The sequence below is a fragment of the Artemia franciscana genome, chromosome 14 (genome assembly GCF_032884065.1).
Source record: "Artemia franciscana chromosome 14, ASM3288406v1, whole genome shotgun sequence".
Classification (NCBI taxonomy): Eukaryota; Metazoa; Arthropoda; class Branchiopoda; order Anostraca; family Artemiidae; genus Artemia; species Artemia franciscana.
The window spans coordinates 4,231,616-4,257,918 of NC_088876.1; the positions used below are offsets into that span (position 1 = coordinate 4,231,616).

At 37.3% G+C, this 26,303-nt stretch overlaps 1 protein-coding gene across 4 annotated transcripts in view; it reads right to left on the reverse strand.

Moving 5' to 3' along the window:
• LOC136035203 (OTU domain-containing protein 7B-like) overlaps positions 1–26,303 on the reverse strand; it is a 63,789-nt gene that overhangs the window by 12,120 nt on the left and 25,366 nt on the right. For all 4 annotated transcript variants that reach the window (XM_065716806.1, XM_065716805.1, XM_065716804.1 and 1 more), the window contains exons 4-6: positions 19,729–19,933; positions 9,992–10,145; positions 8,307–8,481 (exon numbers count right to left, since the gene is read on the reverse strand). In XM_065716806.1, coding sequence (XP_065572878.1) covers positions 8,307–8,481; positions 9,992–10,145; positions 19,729–19,933 — 534 coding nt within the window. The remainder of the gene's footprint in view (positions 1–8,306; positions 8,482–9,991; positions 10,146–19,728; positions 19,934–26,303) is intronic.

Sequence of the window (26,303 nt, forward strand, 5' to 3'; positions counted from 1 at the left end):
GGAAAAATATAATATTCTCTCTGGCATTAGGGGGCATTATTAAACTTTTTTCTTTTTTTTTGAATAACTCGGAAATATTCAGATTGTAACAAAATGTTCAATGGATTATTATTTCGGTTTTTTCTTCTCCTTTAAAAAAAGAAAAAAAGGTATGTCGAGAGAGAAGTTTTTTTTTCTTATATTGAACAATTGCCTGAGAGTCAAATTCTTACTGGCGGCCAGTACTTGCAAACAACATTTATTTATAATAGTTTAAAAATGAAACAATTTAGTTCAGTTTAATTCCTTAATTGAATTGCTGTAAACATTTGCCTTGATTAGAAAAAAAAATTAGGGACACAGTTCATAGCTCCATATGTTATTTAGGGGATAATGGATTACCGCATTGGAAAGCAAAATTGTATTTTACGACCTCTAGAATATGATGAATTGCAATCATAAAAGGTGTCACTGCTGCTTTTATTTTCAAACCTTAAGACCCTGGGAATTAAGGCTATATAAAAAGGAAGCGTTAAGGTTTAAATTCCTGGTGTTATTTTTAATTTTATTTACCTGCTTTCATATTGTCTTCATATATCAACGAAAAAAGGCAATTTTTATATATATATATTTTATCCCATAGTTATTCCACCTGACAAATTACACTTTTGGAATTTGGGGCAAATGTCTTTTTTTAGATTGAAAATACGTCGAAAAATGACAATTTTCCTATTTTTTAAGCAAGTTTCGAATGTTTCGAAAGGAAAAGTATAAGTAATATCGTAATTCTGGCTCGGTGACTGGATAGATCTGAGACTCATGAATAAACTATACAAGTATTTCTTCCTTTTTACGCAAGTTGGAGCGGCAGGATTGTCGTAAAATTGCTTGTTTCAGAGCGAACGTATATTTTAAGCTTACACATATTTTAGGAGCATATATTTTCAGAACATCAGGGCTCGGAATGATTCTTGCAAATTAGAAAAGGGATCAACAGGGACCAAAGTGGGAGGAGATTTTGATTGCCATTCATAAACAAAACATTCCTTTGCTCGTGAGTCCGAAACGGTGGCCAGGTCAACCTAAGAGTCGTCATATCCATGAGCCTCGGAAGGAATTCATTTTCCCCAGAGACGGGCCACTTGTCTTTGTTTTTCCATTTTCTTTTTGTTCAAACTTTCAGTTATATTTATTTAAAACAAAACAGAAAAACAACTTCAAGACTAGAAACAAGTAAAAACAATTCATAAGACTTCCGCTTTTCAAACTAGCTCATTCACTTCTTTGAGAAATTGGTGAACTTGCTTACCACGTTTAACTTCTTTTTTGTGACCTTTTCAGTCCACATTTTTTCATCGGTTTCGTTTTTGCTCTTCCGTCTTCTCGCGTTTTCATGACACTCTCTAGTAGGGAATTGGCAATGGTGATTTCCAAGAAATCCTTTGAAACAACCACGCTCTGTTGCCTCTTTCAAGAAGGCATCAACAATTTCAGAGGCCCACATTTCTTGCAATGACTCCTCAGGCATATCTAGCTTTTTTTTAGCTTGTTCTTTGGCCTTGCTCTCCAAATATTCTTGGTAATTTGACCAAGCCAACCTAGCCAAAATTAAAAATTCTTTGGGAATAGGAAAACTTTCAAGTTTGCCTCCATATGTGTTCAATTCGTCAATCACACACAGCTTCACGTTCAGGACTCTTTCTGATATGGAGGCTTTGTCCAACAGAAGAAATATACCTGAGAGCGAAAACCACCCCTCTCTTCGTCAGTACTGCCGTTCAATAATTTCAACGCAGCTTCTACAGGCTTCGACAAAAGCGAAAAGTATCTGTTATAGTTAAGATTTGATGCCACTAATTGTCGATGCGTAACGGCATTGGACCTACTGAGTTCTCTGCTTGCAGCAATACATACTCAATTGTAGTATCTTGAACACTTAATCCTAGTGGGAAGTAACGAACATATACAACTATATTTGATAGACTGCTAACCCATTTCCTTTCCGTGGGATCCAGGCACCTAAGCAATTCGAGAAGGCTATTAGAAGAGATCGGGCACTTCTTGATCAAGTGTTTAGCAGCTGCCTTGAAATGCCTTCGCGCCCTTCGACGGGACCCTTGTCTTTCTGCCAAGTGAGTTTCTGAGCATCTAACGCAAGCTCAACCTGCTCACCTACAACAGCGTCCAACGGATTGCTTTCCAAGTTCCAAAGCAAACTCGTCGAAATTTCATCAGCAGTCACGAGAATATCGGGTTTCAGAAATCTTGTCAAAACAACGAGAAATATATTTTTTTTTTTACCTCGGCATGAAGTGCGTGCACAAGGGGTCTGTTCTTCTGAAACGCTGCTGTGAATTTCATAGAAAGCTCAGGCAATGAATACACGAATTAGATTTCTGCAGTCATGTCTTTCTTTTTTAAGCAGCTTACAATCCTGAGGTACTTTTCGGACGACGCGACATTCTTCAAATGTTTCTTTGATGACACGTAATACAAAAAATACTGCAACAGTGCCTGTCATAGATCAATCACTCAGAAAACAGCGGGACTCAACGTTAGCCACATTGTTAGGACAATGCTGAATTAAACTATAGCATGAGACGCCTTTCTTTTTCTGGCATTCTCGAAAATCTTCATATTATGCAGGTAAGCCAAGGAAAAAATGCCTCAAGATGATATCAAAATTGGATAACTCCTCACCAAATTCCTGGAACCCTTTCATGGATGCCGTAGGCACAAAATGGAGGTTACACGTTCCAATGTTCACAAGCAATTTCGAAGACTTTTCCTTCTCACAATTCATTCATTTGCAACCATACCTTTTTATTGACATTATGCCCATCGCTATTAGTCTTTCTCGCTCCCAATGTGCGACATACGCTGTCATACAATGTTCTAACTGGTCGCATGTGCCATGAAATACGTCACTCAAAATTTAATCTCATAAAGAGGATTAAAACCGAACTCAAGTCTGAAGCTCTTATTTCCTTCCCTGTTTGTAGTTTCTTCGTATTCAAGAACAAAGTGAGCTCCACTTATGGCCATCATAAAACTCTGTTTACAGTGTGGGTGAAGTGCATCAATTATCAAGTAAATATCTCTCTTCACACTCATCGACATCCCGGGCAGTAGCTTATTAGGGAACATGGCTTCAAAGAAAAAAATGATTCCGCTGCACATATAGAAGCTTGCAAGGACTTGAGTACCCAGATGGGTTCTCCTTTGTACACAGTATCTTGTCACAAATCATCTAAAGAATTTTAATTCCAGCTAGCGGATGGCTCTGCAGATTGTTACTGTTGCCTAGCAGATCACACATTAGTAAAATTAAGATGGATGGCAAACTGCTGCTTGTGCTCGTCTGACAAAACATCCTGAGTCAAGGTATCAAAGCCTTTGCCATGACCAGGGTTTTTCCTGCATATTTTGCAATAAAAACAAAACTTATCACCACCAATCCTACAACATTCGTTTATCTTTCTGCCACTCGTGTCTTCTTTGGTTAACCAGAGTTGCCTAATGTCTTTCCTAAATACATTTGGGAGACCTGAATGAAAAGTAGGTTTAAACATTGCAGGAATAACACTGAGTGCAAGTTTTTTGCCATCTGAATATTCCAACCATTTTACCCTCCTCTTCTCACTCAACCTGCTATTACTTTATCAACTGGCCTTTAGAGGGAAATAATATATAATTTGTACCATTGCAATACAAGGGTGGTGGGTGGAGCTCATCCGGAATGAAGCAGACCTTGGTCTGCTGACCACGTACCACTGGATATGGGGGAATCCCCTAACTAAACGCTCCACGTAAAGGGTGGCCTTGACCTCACAAGGTGGGTGGAGCCCACCCCAAGAACACTCAATAGTTAGACTCTAGCTAATCAGGTCCCAGGCCTAGGGTCGGCTGGGCTTGCGACCCTCCACCCGAACCTAATTACAACGAATAGTGATGTTATTGCCTCGGATGGTCGATCTTCTTTTTACCCTTCAAGACTTCAGCATGTCCCCGGACCGATTGACCAAGGTGGTCTTCGCCTGGCCACCTGAAATGTTCTGATCCTTAACTTCCCTGGAGCAAAGTCAATGCTTGCGCTAGAACTCAACCGTTTTGGCGTGGCTGTAGCAGGCGTAACTGAAGCTCGCCTTATAGGAAATGACTCTGAAGACATCGGTGAAGGCTATCACCTAATCTGGTCGGGTGACCAGAGAACCAAAACTAATGGAGTCGCACTTGTGCTAGACTCTCGGACCAGGAGGTGCCTCCTTTCTTACGAGCAAATTTCAGACAGGATACTAACAGCGCAAATCCAGCACAAACATGGAAAATGGACCATCATTGTCTGCTACGCCCCAACAAACCAAGCCTCAGATGAGGTGAAAGATCGTTTTTACGCCCAACTGTCTAGCATCCTAGCAAAAGTATCCCCTCATGATGTTTTAACCCTTCTTGGCGACTTCAATGGCACTGTCAGAGATACAGACGGTGTTTGGAACAGTGTTCTAGGACCTGTAACACCCGACTGCTTGAACGACAATGGGCTAAGGCTCCTTCAGCTGTGCAACATGCACGATCTCGTGATCACCAACACCCTTTTTCAAAGGAAAGAAGTTCACAAATATACCTGGTATAGCAATGACGGACGAACAAGAAAGATGTTAGACTACATAATCGTTAAATTTCAGAATCTGAAGAAGCATGGCAACTATTCAAGGACGGCGTACTGCTTTCGGCCGAAAGTACTATTGGTCGTCTGAAACCCAGAAAAAAAGGAAACTCTAGATATTATTGAACAGCGTCGCAAAGCACGCCTAGCGAAGGACATGGTTACCTACAGACGTCTAAATGGCGTAAGAAATAAATTCCTCCACAGAGACAGAAAGCTTTTCACCGAAAAAAAGGCAGCTGATCTCGAGGAGGCCGCCAGAAAGGGTGACACATGCGCTTTATAGAAAACACCTTCGGGATCTTAGAGATGGAAAGCCATCCTCTCTAGGCCCTATCATATCTAATGATGGAAGGATCACGCTGGAAGGATCTGTCCGCCTGGAAGGATCACTTCTCTTCACTCCTAACCCTGGACTATGTTAGCCAACCCGACCCTGACCTTCTTCAAGTTGCATCCAACAGCCCTGAGGCCCCGTGTGAAAGTGTGAACCACCCCTTCACCTCTACAGAAATCTTAAATTCTCTGAAACAGATGAAAAATAACCGAGCCCCAGGAGTCTGTGGTGTCTCTGCAGAACCGCTAAAATATGGTAGGGCAGCGACCCTTCTCTGGCTCCAAGCACTGTTTTCCATAGTATTTCGTACAGAATGGATTCCAAAAGACTGGCGAGCGGGCATCATTCTGCCTCTCTGGAAAAGGGAAAGGCAGTCGCAGAATCTGCTCTAACTATCGTGGCATCACACTCCTCTCTGTGCCCGGGAAGCTCTTCGTTATGACCCTCCTGGACCGCTGTACCACTTTCCTCAGAAGCCAACGAAGAATCCAACAGGCTGGCTTCATGCCAGGAAGGTCCACCGTGGAGCAAATATTCACAATGCGGCAGCTGATAGAAAAGACTCGATAATTTCAACAAAAAGCATATGTTGCCTTTGTGGATTTCAAGGCTGCTTTCGATTCTGTCGACCGGCAATCACTCTGGCTCATATTGAAAACAACGGGACTACCAGCGAAGTACTGCAACCTTTTCGAGCGGCTCCACAAAGGGACTGAGAGCTGCGTGCAAGTCAATGGCAGACGCAGCTTATTTTTTGAAATCAATACTGGAGTCCGTCAGGGTTGTGCTGCTGCCCCAGAACTGTTTAATTGTGTCATCGACTACATTATGACTCGGACCATAAACCGCCTCCAGTTTGGGTTGCATTACGGTGATAGATTACTTTCAGACGCTGACTATGCCGATGACCTTGCTCTTGTCTCCGATTCACCGTCGAAGCTCACAGAAGCCCTACAAATTCTTGCTGATGAAGTCTTAAAGATAGGGCTGTCGATTAATTGGCAGAAGACAAAAGTGATGTTTGTTGAACCCCGTAATTCGCCGCGTCCACCACCAGTCCTAATGGTCGGTGACAAACCAGCTGAGATTGTTGAGGAATTTACATGCCTTGGCTCTATCCTCTCAAGTGACGGATCAATCCTTAAAGATCTAATGCACCGAATTGCCAAAGCTTCAGCAGTAGTGGGAAGACTAAGCGCCCTTTGGAGGAAACCTTCTATCAGCCGTAGGACCAAGATGCGCATTTACAATGCTTCGGTGGGATCCGTGCTTCTTTACGGAGCCGAAACCTGGCCAGCCACTCGGTCTGTGCTTAGCACCGTAAATATAGCTCAAACAAAACACCTTCGCCGCATTGAAGGACTACGTTGGCACGATTTTGTTAGCAACGAGAACCTCCTGGCGTTAACTGGTCAAACGCCCTTCTCAGTCCAACTCGCCCAACGAACACTACGCTGGTACGGACATCTCCTTCGCATGCCCCCCGACACTCCCGCATGAACGATTTTTAACTTTGATCCCGTGCTGCACGGCGGGAAACGCCCAAGAGGTCGTCCCCCAACCAGATGGAAGGACACGACAGGTGCCTTCTTAGTCATGGCAAATACTCAGGAGGATGTCCACATCCTTGCAAGAGACCGGTCCAAATGGAGGCACCATGTAGCATCACTCTCGACGCCGGAAGCATTTCGGCAGGAGCATTAAGTCAAGTAAGTCATTGCAGTACAAGTCAAAACGAACAAATGCATAATGGTATGGTTCACTTTATTAAGCTACCAATCAATTCCACCAAACACATAGGCCAATGTTACTCTCTATCCTTGAACGATACCACAATGTGACTCATCTATCCCACCCACCCATTCTATACTGTTATTAGTTGCCTATGTTTAAAACAGTTAATAGACACAGTTAATTTGGCCACAGACAAGGCTCCAACTGTTTTGTTGTTTTTTCTGAACTGTGACGGCGTAACCAAGACACCAGTATAACCGGATTTGTGGAGAAGGTATGTTATCTAAAGAGCGTCTTTCAAATATATCATCCTTCAGTTTTTAAACATGCCACGCTCCCAAATAGGAAATTTTAGGGAGTTTTGGGGGAGTTAAGGGGCTTTCTGCTTCAGCCAAAAAAGGGACTTTGGGAACTTTTAGGGACTAATTTCGAGCCCTGGAACATAGGTTTTGAAGATACTGATACAAGACAATACAATTAATTGAAAATTCTAGATAATGAGGTTCTATATTCTATAGTTAAAATTTGTGCTATATTACAATAAAATGTATTATATTATCTAGAACTGTCATTACATTCTATTCTAAAATTAGATGGTTGGCTTTAATTCTTTCCGTCAACAACAAACCATGCATCTGAATGGCAACTGCAGTGACATCGATATATGGCGAGACATATGGCTAAGCAGAGAAGGTTAGCTCGGCACAGATATAGACTTTCATCTATGCGATTGATTAAATAGAATCTGTTGGATTAACTTTAACGATTAACTTAACTTTATCTCATTCAAATTAGTTTCTAATAAATTAGCCAGGATCACTATAATTTACCAAAATTCCCATAGCAAAAATTTTAATATGGACTCACATTAACTTCGACAGAAATTACCTATACATACCATAATTTATCACTATTCCCGAGAAAACCAAAAATTAGAACAATTCTGATTATCCTTGGAAACCGCAATGACTTGGATGTCCGGCTACACCAATCAGAGGGACAAGCAGAAAACCCGGACATAGATATTACGCAAAAGAGTAAGAGAGAATCGAGTTGACTAAATCTTAGAACAAACTCAGTCAAATTGGTTTGAAATTATTTAGAATTATATCGATCTTTAATTAATCCTAAATATATTTCTTTTTTTCTAATTGTCCTTGGAAACCACCTTGACAAGTGTTCAGCAAAACCAATGGGAAGACAAAGAAGGCGGTCTACACATAGATATGGACTGCTTCAGATTTGAACATACAAAGCACTAAGCACTCATTGTGTTTAGTTTTGTTTTTTTCGTTTTAGGGTATTAATACATATTTTGGGAAATATTTTCAGAGCCACCAAAATTAAGAGCCAATCAGATAGTATAACAAGACAATCTTAATAAATAAAAATAGGACTTAATCGATTCTAAATCACCTATATAAATACAGAACAAAGTTTTAACTAAACCAAACTAAAATAACAAACTACCTAACGTTGAATACTGATCGCATTCTAAATCTCCAATATTTGTAACTAGTAAACCACGTGGTAATAATTAACCGATTAGTAAATACTGATAAATTGATACTACTTCAAACAATAGACTACCTGACGCTGAATTCTGATCGCATTCTGGATCTCCATCCATTGTAACAAGAGCTGAGAAATGAGCAGATTCAAAGGCCAAAATTAAAGGTGATCGGTGGCACTGACTAGCGGGTATTTCTAAGGGCATATAAACACCACCGAAAGGTATAGGTGCTAAAGGCTCTCCGTGAGCATTCTGAAAAAAAAACTTTACATTATTAGCTTCATATAAAACTTCACAAAAGGGTAGAAGAATGGGTTTCAGCAAACTGTCAAATGATGTCACAACTTTCAAATGTGCAGCTAATCGGCTCGCCCGGAAAGGTGACTTCAACTTCACATCTGCAACCCTCTCCAGAGGACTGGAATTTTATATAAGCTATGTTTATAGTTAAGTATACGTGGTAAATGTTATTATTTGCCTAGTTGATTATAGGGTTTCAGTGGACAAATTTCAGGATAAGTATTTATCTCTAACGGATTACATCCGGAAAAGTTAATATTAAGCGGATTAATCAGACAATGGATACTCGAACGCAGCATAAGCTTCATACTTGATTGGGCGCCTAGTATTTCATTTTTTATCAGAAAAAACTGATTTCCTTGAGCATTTACATTTTCTTCTTCCTCTTCTTCTAAAAAACATAGGCTAAAAACCGGATTTGGGCACTACACAATTGTAGTTCTATTAAAATACACTTCTCTGCCTTCATATTTATTATGTCCATCATTTTGTCTGTCTTTAACAAGCCGATAGTAATTTTACTTGAACTATTGTCATTTGCTAATATATAAAAGATGAAACTCAAAAACACAGATGATATTTAAAACTAAGGTTTTACAAATACATCAAATGTATTTGAACTCTGTTTTCAGCCAAAAAATTATTCAAGAAAATAAAAATCAATCGCTCAGTTTTTAAATAGTTAATTGTATCAGTCTTTCCACCCATTCAAACTCTCCCAAAAGCCTCTCTGGCACAATTTTTTTTTTTTTTTTTTTTTAGACGTTTTGAAACTCTCAGACAAAGCAATTTTTTATTTAATATATTTTTTCTTTGCTAAAATTCCTTTCCTGGTATTTCCATCGAAAAATTGAAAAACAACAAAATTACCCCCCTACCTTAGATTCTGAAACATGTATTTAGCTTCCTTTTTCCCGGGGATCGGCAGCCCCATTGTCTTACGGACAAAAGTAGTACGTTCTGTAGCTTATCTTCTGAATAGTGATATATAATTTTAATCCCTTATAAACAAAATTCATCATACTGATCTAAAACGGTGGTAGCAGTTACGTACTCCAAAGACCCAGGTACACCTGAGACTTTGCAGTATTCCTCCCAAAATTTTAAGATAATTCTATTTACTTAAACATTTCGCCTAATTCTGGAGTTTTTTCGAGGTTTTGACCTCCTCCCACCTCAAATAAATTATTCTGTACGTGCCAGGGCAGAACCAATCCCAAAAAAGTTAATTCCAGGAGCGTAGGCAGAGGAAATGCCTTTTAGTCACTTCCCAAAATCTTAATATTTCACCTCTTTTTTATCTATTTACGTACAATTCACCCTTTTCTGACATTTATTCAAAGTTGTGCCCCTTACTGCCCAGAACTAATTTTTCTGTACGCCCTAAACTGACCCCAGACCTAAAAATAAAACCAATCAAAAAGTAGAGTGAAAAAAGAATTAAAAACAGGGACAAACTTACTCTTAATACTGTGTCTGCAACAATAATGATGGGTCGACGCAAAACATGGGCAAGAGCAAGGACATGCATCTCTTCCAGACTTTCATAAGTTCGATTATAATAGTCATTTTCATTGTCTGGACCCTCGCTGACTGTCTCTAATCGACCACTTATCCTAATTGAAGAAATATATAATTAGAATATGCAGGAGCATCAACTGACGGGGAAGGGAATGGAAAAAGAAATTGACCCCTCCTCAATTTTTAAAAGTGTCCCTTATTGCGTTTTCAGCGAAAAAGTTTCAGAAAGACAAAAACGAAATGTATTTTCATTTAAAAGACGTTCCAAAAAATCCTTGACCCCTCTCTATTAAATTTTCGTACATTGACACCTCGAGAAAATATTATCCTAAACTTGTTTGCGTTAAAGTCTACTGCATCAAAACCCTCTGTCACTACTACAACAGATTTGGAAAGAGAACAAGAAAATTCAAAATTAGGACTAGATAATTCTGAAGAAATGAAATTTTAGAAAATGAGGATAAGAGGAAAAGAACACGAAGAAGAGAAGAAAGCTTCCGTCGCTAGCGAAGTGTTATTCAGAGGCAAACGAAATAAACGTGTCTTTGTTAGAAAGAATCCAGGCGTCGAAAATTATTGTACATAAAGTTGTTATCGGAAATGGAATGAATTAATGATGCTCAAAAACGAATAAGGGATTTAAAAACAAAACTTGTCAATCAAAGACTAGGTCTGTGCAGGTTAATAGTTATCATGATTGAATTTAAATTAACGAGGTGATGGAAATGAGAGTTTATGCTTAATGATGAGGTTTATACCCATTCAACCTCACCTAGGATGCTACTGTATGGGTTGTGCTAATATCTATTTTTCTTTTAACATTCATATTTACAAATTTAATATATTGGTCAAGCTCTCTGCAGACCTTGACCTGTCACGACTACATTTAAGTTGATCAGAGGGAAATTAACTATGATGACAATATGATGAAAGATTTACCAAAATGATCATTAGACTTGAGCTCATTCAATCTCACTTACAATGCTGCTTGTTGGCTTAGCAAAACAAATTTTCAAACACTTCGTGGTAACGAACTGTAGTAAGGAGCGACCCGGCTCAATAGTAACCAAAACTCTAAAAAATGGAATTTCGGTACCAATAGCTACATCAAAAGAATTGCATTTTAATGCTGATTTTAAATATATAAGTTTCATTAAGTTTAGTCTTACCCATCAAAAGTTACGAGCCTGAGAAAATTTGCGTTATTTTAGAAAATAGGGGGAAACACCCCATAAAAGTCATAGAATCTTAAAGAAAATCACACCATCAGATTCAGCGTATCAGAGAACCCTACTGTAGAAGTTTCAAGCTCCTATCTACAAAAATGTGGAATTTTATATTTTTTTGCCAGAGGGCAGATCACGGATGCGTGTTTATTTGTTTGTTGTTTTTTTTTCCCAGGGGTGATCGTATCGACCTAGTAGTCCTAGAATGTTGCGAGAGGGCTCATTCTAACGGAAATGAAAAGTTCCAGTGCCCTTTTTAAGTGACCAAAAAATTTGGAGGGCACCTAGGACCCCTCCCACGCTAATTATTTTCCCAAAGTCAACGGATCAAAATCCTGAGATAGCCATTTTATTCAGCGTAGTCGAAAAACCTCATAACTATGTCTTTGGGGACGACTTACTCCCCCACAGTCCCCGTGGGAAGGGTTACAAGTTCAAAACTTTGACCAGTGCTTACATATAGTAATGGTTATTGGGAAGTGTACAGGCGTTTTCAGGAGGATTTTTTGGTTGGAGGCAGGGGTTGAGAAGAGGGGGATATGCTGGGAGAGCTTTCCATCGAGGAATTTGTCATGGGGGAAGAAAATTTCCATGAAGGGGGCGCAGGATTTACTAGCATTACTTGAAAAAAAACAATGAAAAAATAAATATGAAAAAGTTTTTTTTTTTCAGCTGGAAGTAAGCAGCAGCATTAAAACTTAAAACGAACAGAAATTTTTACCCATATAAGGGGCTCACCTCATCCTAATACCTTGCTCTTTACGCTAAAGTATTTTTAGTAATTTCAACTATTTATTCTGCGGCTTTTGTGATCCAGGGGTCATTCTTAATTAATTAGGACAAAATTTAAGCTTTAGTGTAAAGAGCGAGGTACTGACGAGGGGGTAAACCCCCTCATATATGTAATAAAAATATGAGAATACAAAGGTTCTTTGCGTAAGCTAATTTATATGTTACGTATATCTTTTACTTATAAAAAGACTCTTAAAAAATTAAAAGTTCTAGTTGCCTTTTTTATTAACCGAAAATCGGAGGGCAACTAGGCTTCCTCCCCCGCTCTTTTTTTCTCAAAATCATTCGATCAAAATTATGAGAAAGCCATTTAGCCAAAAAAAATAAATATACAAATTTCTTTTTAATTATTCCTCTGTGGAGAGCCAAAATCAAAACATGCATTGATTCAAAAAACGTTCAGAAATCAAATAAAAAAACAAGTTTTTTAAATGAAAGTAAGGAGCGACATTAAAACTTAAAACGAACAGAAATTACTTCGTATATAAAAGGGGCTTTTCCTTTTCAACGCACCGCTCTTTACGCTAAAGTTTTTTACTGTTTTAAAATGTAGAGTTAAGAGAAAGTGTCAAACTTTAGCGTAAAGAGCGGGGCGTTGAGAAGGAAAAGCCCCTTTTATATACGAAGTAATTTCTGTTCGTTTTAAGTTTTAATGTCGCTCCTTACTTTCATTTAAAAAACTTGTTTTTTTTATTTAATAATCTTCAAACGTCAATATTTTAGCAATATATGTATATACACCTTACAGTTCTGCCGATCATTAAGAAACTTTAAAGAGTTGTTGAGTATACTGTTGCGAAGGTTTTAGGTAATTTCGGAGGAATTGTCATGGGATTTTTCAGGGATGAATTTTCGGCAGGAGAGAGGGTGTAAAGGGAATTTTGTGAGAGGGATTTTTAATATTAAAATCAATTTGTTTTGCACATCTTTTTCCGACTCTTTGTATTTCTAATAGAAATGGATTAGTTTTTTGTATTTTAAGGGTAAAGGACAAATATTTTCAGTCAGGGATTGCCTTTGTCATGGAAGACATGACGTTTAAAAAATCGATGTTTGTGTTTATCGATTCAGTGCATTATCGTGTTTTTCGATTCATACGCACGACCTCAGATAAATATAAATTTCAAGGCCTTCAGAGAGCTATAGTTCTTTTGAGACTTATTTTAACTATTCTATATTCTTACAAGACAAATTCAAGGAAAATCACCCCCCCCCCCACCAAAAAAAATGCTCTAAGCAAAATTCCCCCAGGGGAAAACTTCCGCTCTGTGGAGAATAATACCCCCTGGAATTCATGCACCCCGTAGAAAAATCATGTCGCGTATTATTAACGACCGTATTTTTAAATTTAAAAGTTTTAAATTTAAAAACCCCAGACAACTCTCCCTGAAATATCCCCTGCCTTAAGGGTTCCTACCACAAAAAAATCCCCCTCCCCCCGAAAAATTTTATGTCGTTAGGATAGAGGGGTTGTCCCCTCTTCAACGCCTCGCTCTTTACGCTAAAGTTCTTTATTGTTTTAAAAAGTAGAGTTGTGACAAAGAGTCGAACTGTAGCGTAAAGAGCGAGGCATTGAGAAGGGGACAACCCCTCTCATATGCGGAATAATTTCTGTTATTAATGTCGCTCCTTACTTGCAGTTTAAAAAACTTGTTTTTTTATTATTTGATAACAAAAAAATCACCGTCAGTATAAAAAAAAGAAAACTGGAAAGGCGGCTGCATGAAGTTATATCTACCATCGCGCAAGAGATTCTAGGGAAATCAACTGACACAATTCCTGAGAGGCATAAAAAGCTTATGACGAAGCACATCGGATTTCAAATAAAGTCTCATGTTACTTGTTCTCTATTTTATTTATTACTTCAAACCCGTTCAAAGACTATTAAAGGTCTTTTCAAGAAAGATTTGAAAAACTCGTATAAAACTTACGTTTTGTAGATACTCTGCGGTTTTTTTCTATTTAGAAAATTTTGGTGATGCTGTTGAGAAGTTAAGCCCACTAACCCCATCTTCTAATTCTCAAAAATGTCACCTCGAAGCCCTTAGCCTTTTCGGACACACCCAATATCAAACATTATCTCCTTTTTCCAATCGATAAATACTGCATTTAAAAATGGACAAGTTGCATAATTTATATTCCTTGTCCCGGGGCTATTGGAGTATGGCATCCTCTGAGACATAATCATTACACTTGTTGAATATCCTGAATAAAAAGGTTTTCGAAGTTTCTAAAAAGGAAGATGGAGCCTGGTTGTCTTCTGATCAGTCTCCAGCATCCCCCTCAAAATTCCTTGAAGGTTTCATCTTTACATCCTTATCCACTCCTTAGATGTCAGCTTTAAGCTCTTTTGATAGCCGTCCGCTTTGATTTCGTTCGGCATCCCACTCAAAATTTTCTAAAAGCTTCACTTTAACCCTTGATATTTACCCTTTTGATAAGCCTTTTGTAGACCCAGGCTTAAACATGCCCCCTTTTCCCAATAACGAGCCTTTTGTAATCCCCGGAGACATAGTTATTTGACCTTTAGAGAATTTTGATCAAAATGCCTATTTCAGAATTTTGAGCGGATGCATTTGGGGCAGGGCAGCTAAAACGGGGCTTGGAAAGGCTGCTGGTTGCAGTCCAATCCCTTTTCAGCGTTTCCCTTAGCATATCCTGAAAGTTTCTACTTAATACCCTCAGCCATTCTTATGGTACTGCAGAAATGATTTTTCAATACACTGGATGCACGTAGTGTCTTTTGACTTAGATCAACATACCCAACATTCCTGGAATTTTCACTAATGCTCTAAGCCTTTTCGGACACACCCAGAACCAAATATTCCCCACTTTCCCAAAGATAAATTTTGCATGAAAGACAAGTTTCATAATTGATAATCCTTACCCCGAAGCTCTGAGGGGGATGGCAAAACTAGAGACATAGTTACTAGACCTTTTGGCAATTTTGAACAAAATGATCAATGCTGATCAAAGTGCCTATTCTGGCAATCATCTTCCTCTGGCATCTTCCTGATTTTCGGCAATATTATCCATGGCCTCCACTACACACCTCCTTAGTTAGATTTTAATGCTTTCTATATTTTCTTTACATTTTTCTTATTTTAATATGGTTACCCAGATAATTTTTTACAAGCCCCTCCTCCTCTCTATCAAATATAAAGCATTTTCACTGATATTGTTAGCTTTGCTTCTATCGTGGTTCCTTAAGACACCATCAACAGCTAAAATATTCGACTTCCACCTTACTCTTATTCCTAGCCTTTCACCCAAAAAGTCTTGCACACATTCGCCGAAACCCTATAGGCAAGTGTGTATTCTCTTGATAAGCCCTTGTGTTGGGTGGTCGCTATACTTACTTACAACACGACTGCCTGTCCATGGACTATTCTTTGTGGTTATGGCTATGCTGTTTGATCTATGTAATTGGATGGATGAATAGGGTTAAGGTCTCGTTCAAGTACTTACATATATGAATTACTACAGTACGAAAACAGTATTTCTTTCTCCTTCGGTCTTTCTTTTTTGTTTTTATAATTTCTTTATATTTTATATGTTATGTATTATTTATTCATTATTTATTATATGTTTTATATTATTTATTATATATTATTTATTATTTAATATTTATTATTTTTTATAGTTTATATTTTTTATGTTCAGTTGTGTGGTGGGCGTTTGTTTCTGTGTTTGTGCTGTTGCATTGGTGATTTCTTTTTTCACTATATTAATATATTAAAAAAAAATATTTTATATTCATAGTAATAATTAAGAAAAATTAACTAATATACAGTGCTTGAAAAACTGAGATTCCCAGGAATAATCATCATTTTATTTTAATTATACAGCTAATCTTCATTAGCTTTTTCCAATCATCTTGATTATTACACTGATCTATTTTTAATTTTTCGTCGATGCTTTGAAAACTAAAGCATACTGTTCAAAAGACAAATAGTTTTCAATAAAACGCCAATGAAAGAACAGACTTCAGAAATTTATAGTAAGTGGAGGGGGAAGGGGAAAAGGAAGAAAAAACTCCTGTTTGTAGTAATTTCTCTTTGTTTTTGACACCATATTCAATTTTGTTTTGACTCGTTTTAAGATTTATTTAATCATCTATATCAGCAACTGTTATTATTGATATGTTTAAATATTTTGATTTATGTTCGTTTTGGATGTATTCTTTAACAGGGACTTCCCGTATTTTTGAGTTTGAATCATCATAAAAGTAGTTTTTGCAGGTCTTAAGTTTAATATGACTTGAGTTTTATTTTTTTAACTTCTTTCCGGAAAGCTTTCTTTTTAAATTGATTTTAACTAATAGTATTATTCCTGGTCAAAGGATGGTACAAAAGAAGATGGATTCGTGCAAGGATTATTTCATTGGAAGACCGTAACAGAAAAAGAGGAATGGAGAAGCTGGGTAATTAGCAAAGTATGAATGAAGGATGTGTGTAGTTGAGGCCATGAATAAAATTGCCGAGGATCTGGAAAATACGATCAGAAGGCATAGTAGTAAAATATTATTTTTAAAATGTTAAAAATTGCAAGGGACTAGTCATTCTGAACTTTTCCAAGTTAAAGATAGAAACGAGGTCTCAATTAATGATAAGGGAAGTGTTAAAGAGATATAGGCAGAATAATTTGAGAATGTGTTAAACACATTAAACACAAAAAATTTACAGGAAATGACCCGCAGAAGAACGAAAATTGCCGAACATCTTGAAGATACGGTTAGAAGGCATAGAACAACTTACGATAGAACGAGGTCTCGATTAATGATAAGGGAAGTGTTAAAGAGATATAGGCAGAATATTTTGAGAATGTGTTAAACGGTGACCAATTTACAGGAAAAGACACACAGAAGAATGAAAAATACTGAAGATCTGGAAGATATGGTCAGAGGGCATAGTAGTAAAATATTGTTTTAACACGTTAAAAAATTGCGAGGGACTAGTCATTCTGAACTTTTCTAAGTTAGAGATAGAAACGAGGCTTCAATTAATGATAAGGGAAGTGTTAAAAAGAGATAGACAGAACATTTTGAGAAAGTGTTAAACCATGATAAAGTTATAGGAAATGACACACAGAAGAATGAAAAAGTTTTATGACAATTTAGAAGTGAAGGAAGATTCATTTTGCAAAGAAAAGTTAAATACATTACAAAAAAAATTGAAAATAATATGGTCTTAGGTGCATTTCAAAACATGGTGGTTGAGAGGCTAAAGATAAAATATTGAAGATTTAGAATATTATTTAAAAAAAAGAGCACCTTTGTTTTAAGAACACTTTAATCAAACCCTTTTATAAGATAGGTGAAAAGAGTGAGTGTGGTAATTATAGAGGCATTTACTTGATTCAAGCGTGTAATATATTGATTAGTCTGATAATATTTTTTAGATTTAGAAATGTTGCAAATTAACATATAAGAGAGGAACAGTGTGGTGTTAGAACGGGGAGATGGTGCACTGACCAAATTTTCACTCATAAATTAATAATTGAGAAAGCTGTGCTAAGAGTTGTCATTGGCAGTTTTGCATCAAACAAGTATCCAATAGCAGCTAGATTAATTCAGGGATATGCAATTAGGCCACCTCTTTTACCCAACCTTAGAAAGGATTCTGAGAATAAATCTCGTAGTGAAGCTTTGTCCCTCGCCTCCTCTGCTTCTAATGGTTTCGCTACTTCTGTCGTTAAGTGTAATTGCTAATATTTACTATTATATTGGAATGCAGTCTAAAAAATATTGTTAAATTCTCCCCCTTCCTTCCAAAAATGCTAGTTCTGAAAAGTCAGACCCCTTTGGTCCTTAGTTTTGTAGATTATGAACAGACCTTTGGTTCAGTCAACAGAAGAGCTTTGCAGATGGTGCTATCATTATACGGTGTACCAGAGAAATCATCATTAAAATTATTAGTGTTATAACCGACAATAAATGAAGTTTATTGTCATAAATCTAGAACAATAGTGTATAAACGTGATGCAGTGAAGATATAAAAAGTAGAATAGGGTAGGCCCAGGGCATTTTTACAGAGTTGAAAATTTTTGGAATAATAAGGAGATAAGTCTGTCAACCAAGAACAGAATATTGGAAATGACAGCAATAGCAGTGGCTAAGTTTGGTTCTGAATCATAGGTGTTTTGGAAGATGGAGGAAAATTTGTTATATGTTTTCCAGAAGCATTGTCTACAGATAGTTAGGGGCATCCGTTTTTTTGACCGTGTTTCAATCAATAGACTGTAGGAAAAATGTGGCTCTATCCCGCTTTCCAGGGCTATAAAGAAAGGTTAAGAAGACTAGGAGATGTACCGTAGATAACGGAATACACACTGCCAAAAATTGTCCTTCGCGGCCATCATTCTAAGACCAAACAAAAAGTCTGTCGTCCATGAATTAGGTGGGAAGAGGTCGTAAAAACGATTTTAAACTAAACTGGAACTTTTTGGGGTATGTAAAGAGGGAAGCTTTGAACAGATCGGGCTGCCTGAGGACCGTACGCAGCTATGTTGGCCTTAGGCAGCTTGATATTACATTGAGCTGTTAGTAGTAGTAGTAGTTTTGTATGTTCAGCGTGCTTATTTATTTTTTATCCTTGCAATGGTGGGGCACGATCATGACATAAAATTTTGCTCTATGTGACAAACGCTTGATGGACCATTAAATCCTTAAAACGAAATGAAAACAGGGAGAAATTATAATTTCTGAGAGCGTTTTGAATAAAAAAATGAAATAAAAGAAATGGAGAATGCTGCTGGTGCTATTTCAACTTTGGGGTTAATAAGCACACCTTTTCCACTTGTTCCCCCAAAGTCATTCGTCTTTTGTACAAAGGAATAGTCCCCAAAGCTTGAAGTTGGAACGCTTCTGGCCTCCCCGCATTTCTCAAAAAAGCGTATTTTACACCATTTATTTAGTGGAAATATAACAAGTGGTGTATTTTCCACCATTTCTGTTCAGTTTCAAGAGTGTTAGAGAATTTTAGCAACAAGTGGGTTTTACTAGTCACCGTCTGCCAGGTTTTACGACTAATAAACATTTTTATACTTATTTATATATTTATATTGTAAAATATATTTAAAATATTTAATATATATTTATATTTTAGATTATATATCTACATATTTTTATATACTTGGCTAATACCAAAGTGCCCGGGGATGTATGAAGGGGTGCCACCCCAACCCCCGAAATCTTATAACTTTCCTGATTTTATAGATGGGCCTATTTCTCAGTCAAGTTATCACATTTAATTTCACATTTAAAACTCAGGGAGACAACGAAGCTGTACAATAACAAGAGTTTTTACAAACTGAGGTGTTTCATTGTGAGTCTGTTTTCGTTTTTCTGTTTGTTTTTGTATCGCATTTAGGTTTGGTCTCACTTTTTTTAAACTAGTTGTTTTTCACTTTCTTTCTTTTTTGTCGTTGATAAAGCCTTCCAAATATAAAGCCAAAGTGTTCAGAATCTAATTTATTTACATAATAATGAGTTTCTGTGTTTACAAAGTTTTGCTTTTATGAAAAGCTTTAACCTTCTTTCATCATCTTCCTTCGTTTTAATTATGAATAGAAAGTATCTAAAATATTTACTAAAATCCTAATTTTGCAATTGGCAGCAAGTACGATAATCCGTTTGCTTTCAATTTCGTAGTAGACTAACCTTGGCTGGGGCGTGGCTAATTTCAATATTCCTTCCCACTCCCTGTCCCATTCCTCTTTCGAGTAAATAAGTCCAGCTTCGGCATTTTGAACGGCCAGTTGCCATTGCCACCTTCGTCGCAAAGCAGCGCGTGAAGGATGCGAGGTCAAAAATGAATACACAGCTTTACGTAATGTCAAAAGTCGGTCATGGAATCCAAACATTCCTAAAAGTTAATATCATTATCAATTAACTTTGAACCCTGGCTTCAAACGTTTCGTATATAAGAAGAGTTCACCGTTCTCACTTATATAATAGCCTAATAGCTCTGGGTTCACACAGGAGCAAAATTGCCCATCGCCACAATTTAGTTGCCAGTTTGATCAATTTTAGTACTCCGTTGAGCAACTTCGCAGAGTTGAAAAAATTTAACTTTAATCGGGCGACGAAGCAATTTTTATAGCAATTTTCTGCGCGTAACAGCAACACAATGGAAGATACTGATAATATTATTGAGAAGCTGATAATGGCTGTTCAGTTTAGTCCTATAATATATGAAAAGAAAGCAAAAGGTTACGTACTGAATTCCTCCTTGCAACAAGAGATAGTAGCAGAATATCTTCTTCTCACGAGCTGTAATTTCAAATTTTTTGCGGATAAAAATTGGCCGATGCGAAAATCCTGTGTTAACAACAAGGCAACGAAAATTGTCAATTGCCACGATTGACGAAAATTGTCCATCGCAGCAACTTCTTGTGTGTGAACCTAAGGTAACAGTTCCTCACTTAATTGCCCTTGCTCCTGTTTGGTCTTTCCTTAATTGTGGCAAAAGAAAGCAAGTTCATCTCCTTTACTTTAAATTTGCAAAGTATTTAATGAAACTTCCAACTTAGACAAGTAACTCTTTTCTGCAAAGAAAGTATCATTTGGTAAACCCAGCTGGAGTTATTGAGAAGCGCATTTACGATTTCTCTACTGAATGCCAGAAGTCATTTCTTTGGTCATTTCTGTTTATCCCTTGTTTGTAGTTGTCAAAGTGTGTTTTTGTTTCTGTTGTCTCTTTTTTTTTCTTTTCTTGATTTTTACTCTGTCTTTTTCTGGGCTTTCTTCCCAGTTTTTTTTTTAGATAGGTTATAAATAAAATGATGATGATGATTATCAATTAATCACCTGTACTTGAGTCAAGAAAAAAGCTGGACAGCGGCTCTCCCTGGCCCTAGCAAAGAGCAACCGGATTAATTCAAGTTGTTTCATGATTTTAGTAAGTGGATTGACTAGTTCCGGTTAGTCTGGATTACAAATGTCATACCAGAAATACTTTCAACAGGCTAAATCAGACATCGTAAAGATTGCCAAGTACATTTTAATTATTTTGTGTATCCCACAGCGCTGAGATAAACTTAAGATAAATTCTTCTTCCAATAGAGTTTTAAATTCTTTTTGCCACAAGTAATTTGTGATAGCAACAAACACTGATCACCTAAGGGCCACATGATTGCTTAATCCTCATTGGTGTATTGTTTGCAGCCAATTCTTATATTAAGTAGCTTATGTTACAAAATGACAACGTGAAGCAGATATAACTTGGCTCATTCACTCGTGATCTATAATCTATATCTATAATATAACATAATATATCTATCTATAATATCTATCTATCTATATCTATAATATAATATATCTATAATCTGAACCAACAGTGGTTGTATATTGGCTAAATAAGCCTATTCTTTTGGTTTACGTCAGACCCCTAAGGATGTAAACTTGATTCTAATTTTAGCTGAACAATCATAGATTATTTCGCATTCTCAGTTAATTATCTTATTTTGTGGAACTGTAATATTAAACAGCTTTTAAGGTAAAAAAAAAACGCCGCTACGTGAGTTTAGCCTGGTATTACTGGTTGAAAACAAAAGGCTTAAACCTTCTGGGAAAATTGTCAAATAAATCTTGCTAAAATACCCATCTAAGAAAAAACAGCAACAGCGATTCTATTGGTATTGCACATTCAATAATACATCATCTATGATGTATGACGTCAACTATGACGTCATAATCTAATTGGTGGATTGTTCAGTTAATTATCTTATGTTATAGAATTGTAATATGAAACAGCTTTCAAGGTAAAAAAAAGAAGCAAAAATGGCTTCAACAGAAGTGTATCTTTAAACAACCGAAAATGGAAAGTTTTGGTTTCTCAGCGTATACATTCAAAAGAGGTCCATTCAACTTTTAATGTAACTATCCAATATCCATTCGGATTACATGATATAAATTCAATCTGTGAAATTAGACCATAAATTAGAAAGCTATAATTCCGCAAAAAAAAAACTACAATTTATTATGAAGACAGAGACTAGAATAAAACCTAATGTTTTCAGGTGCACATTCAACAGCCGTCTTCAGCAAAAGAAAGAGCTAAATAGAAAAATAACAAAAACACTCATAATAAAAAAGAGGCATTCAAAAATGATGAGTCTAAGAATGAACCAAATTAGAAGAGTGTCGAAGACATCACTCTACACAAACCCATCAAAGTCTTATTAGACCAACTTAAGATTTATATACTCACTTTTGGGGGACAGCTAGCCTTATGTGCTTTTACTACGGCTTAAGTTTCATCTGCGAACTAGTTTTTGTGGTAGTTCACTAAATTACCTCTCATTAAATTAGTATGCACGGGGTTAAGTGTGTTTTCCTTCCTGTGGCTACCCTACCTTAGAGCTTACTCCTGTGATCCTAGAAACATCCAGAAAGACCCGACGGTCATCCCTCTCATGTTTTGCTGCATGGGTCTTCCCATTCGGACTAGACTATCGTATTAATTTGGTTCGGGTCCATACAGTAGATGCGTCATCCCTTGCTAGTGCTGCTGTCTAAGCTTACTTCAACCTGGGGACACAGTTGTTTTGATCTACTTCCCGTCCCTACAGTATGTGCAATAAAGCGTATTTATCGGTTTCCTTCATCTGCAGTTTCCCTCTGGTTGATACTCGAGTACAGTTCTGGGGAATATACCTTCTACCATATGGATGACATGTCCCAAGTAGCACCATCTTAGTCGGCATAAGACATCTGTTACTAGGAGTGGGCGGGAAATAGAACAAACTGTTTGGTTGGTAATGTGGGATTTTCAATTAAAATTGAATGTATCGCAAAAACACTTATCAGAGGCAACTATAGTACAGATCTATAAGGCTTCAATGTAAAAAAAAAATGAAGGGTGTTGCAAAAACTTCGGAAGGGGTTCATTCACTTGTTCAGTCGTCCTCCATTGCTTGTGCTGCTGTCCGAAATTCTTCGAACTAGGGACAGACTTTTACTTGGATCTACCTCAAATCTCTACGGTAGAAGCAACAAAGCGTAGTTATCTGTCTTCCCCATCTAGACTGTCTATCTGGCTGCAACCCAAACACGATTCTGCCGAGAATACCTTCCACCATATGGGTGAAATGTTAAAAGTAGCACCATTTTCGTTGATAAATGACATATGTCACTAGGGGGCCGACCCGATATAGAGCGAATTGTTTGGTTGGTAAAGTGGGATCTTCAGTTGATATTTAATATCCTGTGATGACAATTATCACAGACAACGCTTTAGTATTGTGCATAGTTAAAGAGCCATAAGGTATCAATATAATGTTTTCCCCAGAGCCACTTTATATGAAGGTCATCTGAACTTCGGAGAGCACTTATTCAATTGGAAATTTATATTTCCCATGCCCTTTTTAAGAGTCAAAAGTGAATAGTGTGCAACCATCCCTCCTCTTCCCCTAAGCACCTTTTTCCCCTAAGACATCCGATAAAAATTTTGAGACAATCATTTTGTTCAAAATAATCCAAAGATCTGACAACTATGCCTCTAGGGTTGACGTAGCTCTCCACAGCCCCCGGGCTATATAAATGCATATTGCCCAATGTTAACGTATAAAGTTTTTTATTCGGAAAAGGGGGCAAGCCTTCGGGTAGTAAGGTGAATCTTCAAGGAAATTTTGATAGGAATGTCGAACAAACCGAAAACACAGTATGTGCATAATGGTGGTCAAAGAGCGTATCAACAATATCCAAGGAGTAGATGATGGTATTAAGTTTTAACTTCCAGGATATGTTGAAAGGGATGTTGAAGAGGGACCAGAGAGCAATCTGCCCCCTTACCCCGTTCCCTCAAGACGGATTCACATCTTGAAAAAAACCATTTTATTAAAGACAGTCAAGAATTCTAATAGATATGCCTTAGGGGATGCGTACCCCTCACCCACCTGTAGCAAGGATTGTAAATTATGCAATTTGCCAATTGTTATGTGAAGGATTTATCATTAGGAAAACGGTGAATATTTTATTCTGGTTATGTCCGAAAGACTAAGAGTATTAAGGTCAAACTTTGGAGAATATTGAATGGTATATTATACTAAATCAAAGACACTATGTGCAACCATTTTATCAAACAGGCGTATCTGCAATATCTTAAGAATGGCTTAGGGTGCTAAGTTGAAACTTTCAAGGCATTGTTAAGTTGAGCCTTTCAGATGTTGATAATTGGCTGGAGGGTAACCAGCCCCCCACTCACACCCTTTTTTAGCTTCCCTACCCCAAGAATAGTTTTCTATTTCTCTAGGAATGACACAACCCTCCACAGTCCCTGGGACAAGGGTTATAAGTTGCAAAAGTTGCTCATTATTTATATATATGAGGCTGGCTATTGGGAAAAAGCGGCACGTCCGATCCTAGGTCTCTAAAAAGGCTTAGGGTATTACGATGAAACTTCCAGAAAACATGGAGGGAGGTGTCGAACATAATAAAAAAACACTATATGAAGGATAGTTGTCAAAAAGGCTTATCAGCAATATCAAAGGAAAAACTGAGGGTGTTAAGTATAAACTTTCAGGTCGGTTGAGGGGGATATTAAAGAGTTGTTGAAGGGCAATCAGCTCCCCTTGCCCTTTTAGACGTCCCCTCTCAACACATATAAAAATTTTGAAAAGATATTTTGTTCAAAATTGTCAAAAGATATAACAATTATGCCTCCAGAGATACCATACCCCCATAGTCCCCCAAGGCAAGGAATGTAAATCATGCAAGTTATCCACCTATTTCATGCAGGATTTATTCACTGGGAAAGGGGAAATGTTTGATCCAGGGCTCTTCGAAAAGGAAGAGGGTATTGAGATGAAATTTCGGTGAATGTTAAGAAGTAAGTAGAGCTAACTCGAAAGACGCTATGTGAATCCAGGTTATCAAAAGGCGCGTCTGCAACATCTTAGGAACGGATAATTATATTTACATGTAACTGCTACTGTGACTACAACTGCGACTACTTGTGACTACAACTGCGACTACTTGCGAATGCGACCAAGATTACTTACGACGGTGGCTACTTTGACTTCGACTACTTGTGACAGCAACTACTTGTAACTGTGACTGCAACTATAATTACTTGCGAGTAATTTTAGGAAATTTTGAGGGGGAGTTGAACAAAATCACAACACACTATGTTCATGCTTGTTGTCAAAAGGACGTATCAGCAATATCTTAGCGACGGCTGAGGGTATTAAGCTGAAACTTTCGCGAATCAGCACGAGGATGCTCGAAAGCGTTCAGAGGACCATTTGGAAAAAACAAAAACATTTTGTTCAGGATAGTCAAAAAGGTGTAATAAATACGACTCAAGGAATTCCAAGTCTCCAATAGCCCCCCGGGGAATAGGTTTTGAAGTATGCAATTTGCCCATTGTTTATATACAGGATATACATCATTGGGAAAGGGGTAATGTTTGATACTTGAAGTGTCGAAAAAGCTAAGGGTGTTATGGTGAAACTTCGGAGAATTTTGAGGGGGATGCTGAACTAAATTAAAACACATTATGTGCACCAAGGTTGATAAGAGGTGTGGCATATCTTTTGGTAATGGAAAGATCTTCGACGTTATTTATAATTCTAAAGTAATCAAGAGTTTCTGTATAGCCAAACCGGCTAAGCCAAACAAGTAGCAGAAAGCTATCAGACCAACATTCATGAACCTACAAAAATTAACTGAGTCTAAAGAAATGAATCTAGGCCGCCTTCGGACAGTAATTCTGGTTATTTGTTGTTAGCACCAAGTTCAAATTATTACACCCATGATTTCTTTAAATTTCAATGCTTTCTTCATTTTGCCAATCTAAAATTTTGCAAAATGGATTGTACTGAAAAAAAATCTTACAGATTATAACTGAGATCCAATTACTAATATTCATCTTCTAACAGTAGGTGGGACTAGGCGTATTTATTGGTATATTTCTACAGTTCCTTTCTGGTCGCCACTTGAGTACCGTTCTGGGGAGTATATTTCTTTAAATTTCAATGCTTTCTTCATTTTGCCAATCTAAAATTTTGCAAAATGGATTGTACTGAAAAAAAATCTTACAGATTATAACTGAGATCCAATTACTAATATTCATCTTCTAACAGTAGGTGGGACTAGGCGTATTTATTGGTATATTTCTACAGTTCCTTTCTGGTCGCCACTTGAGTACCGTTCTGGGGAGTATATTTCTTTAAATTTCAATGCTTCCTTCATTTTGCCAATCTAAAATTTTGCAAAATGGATTGTACTGAAAA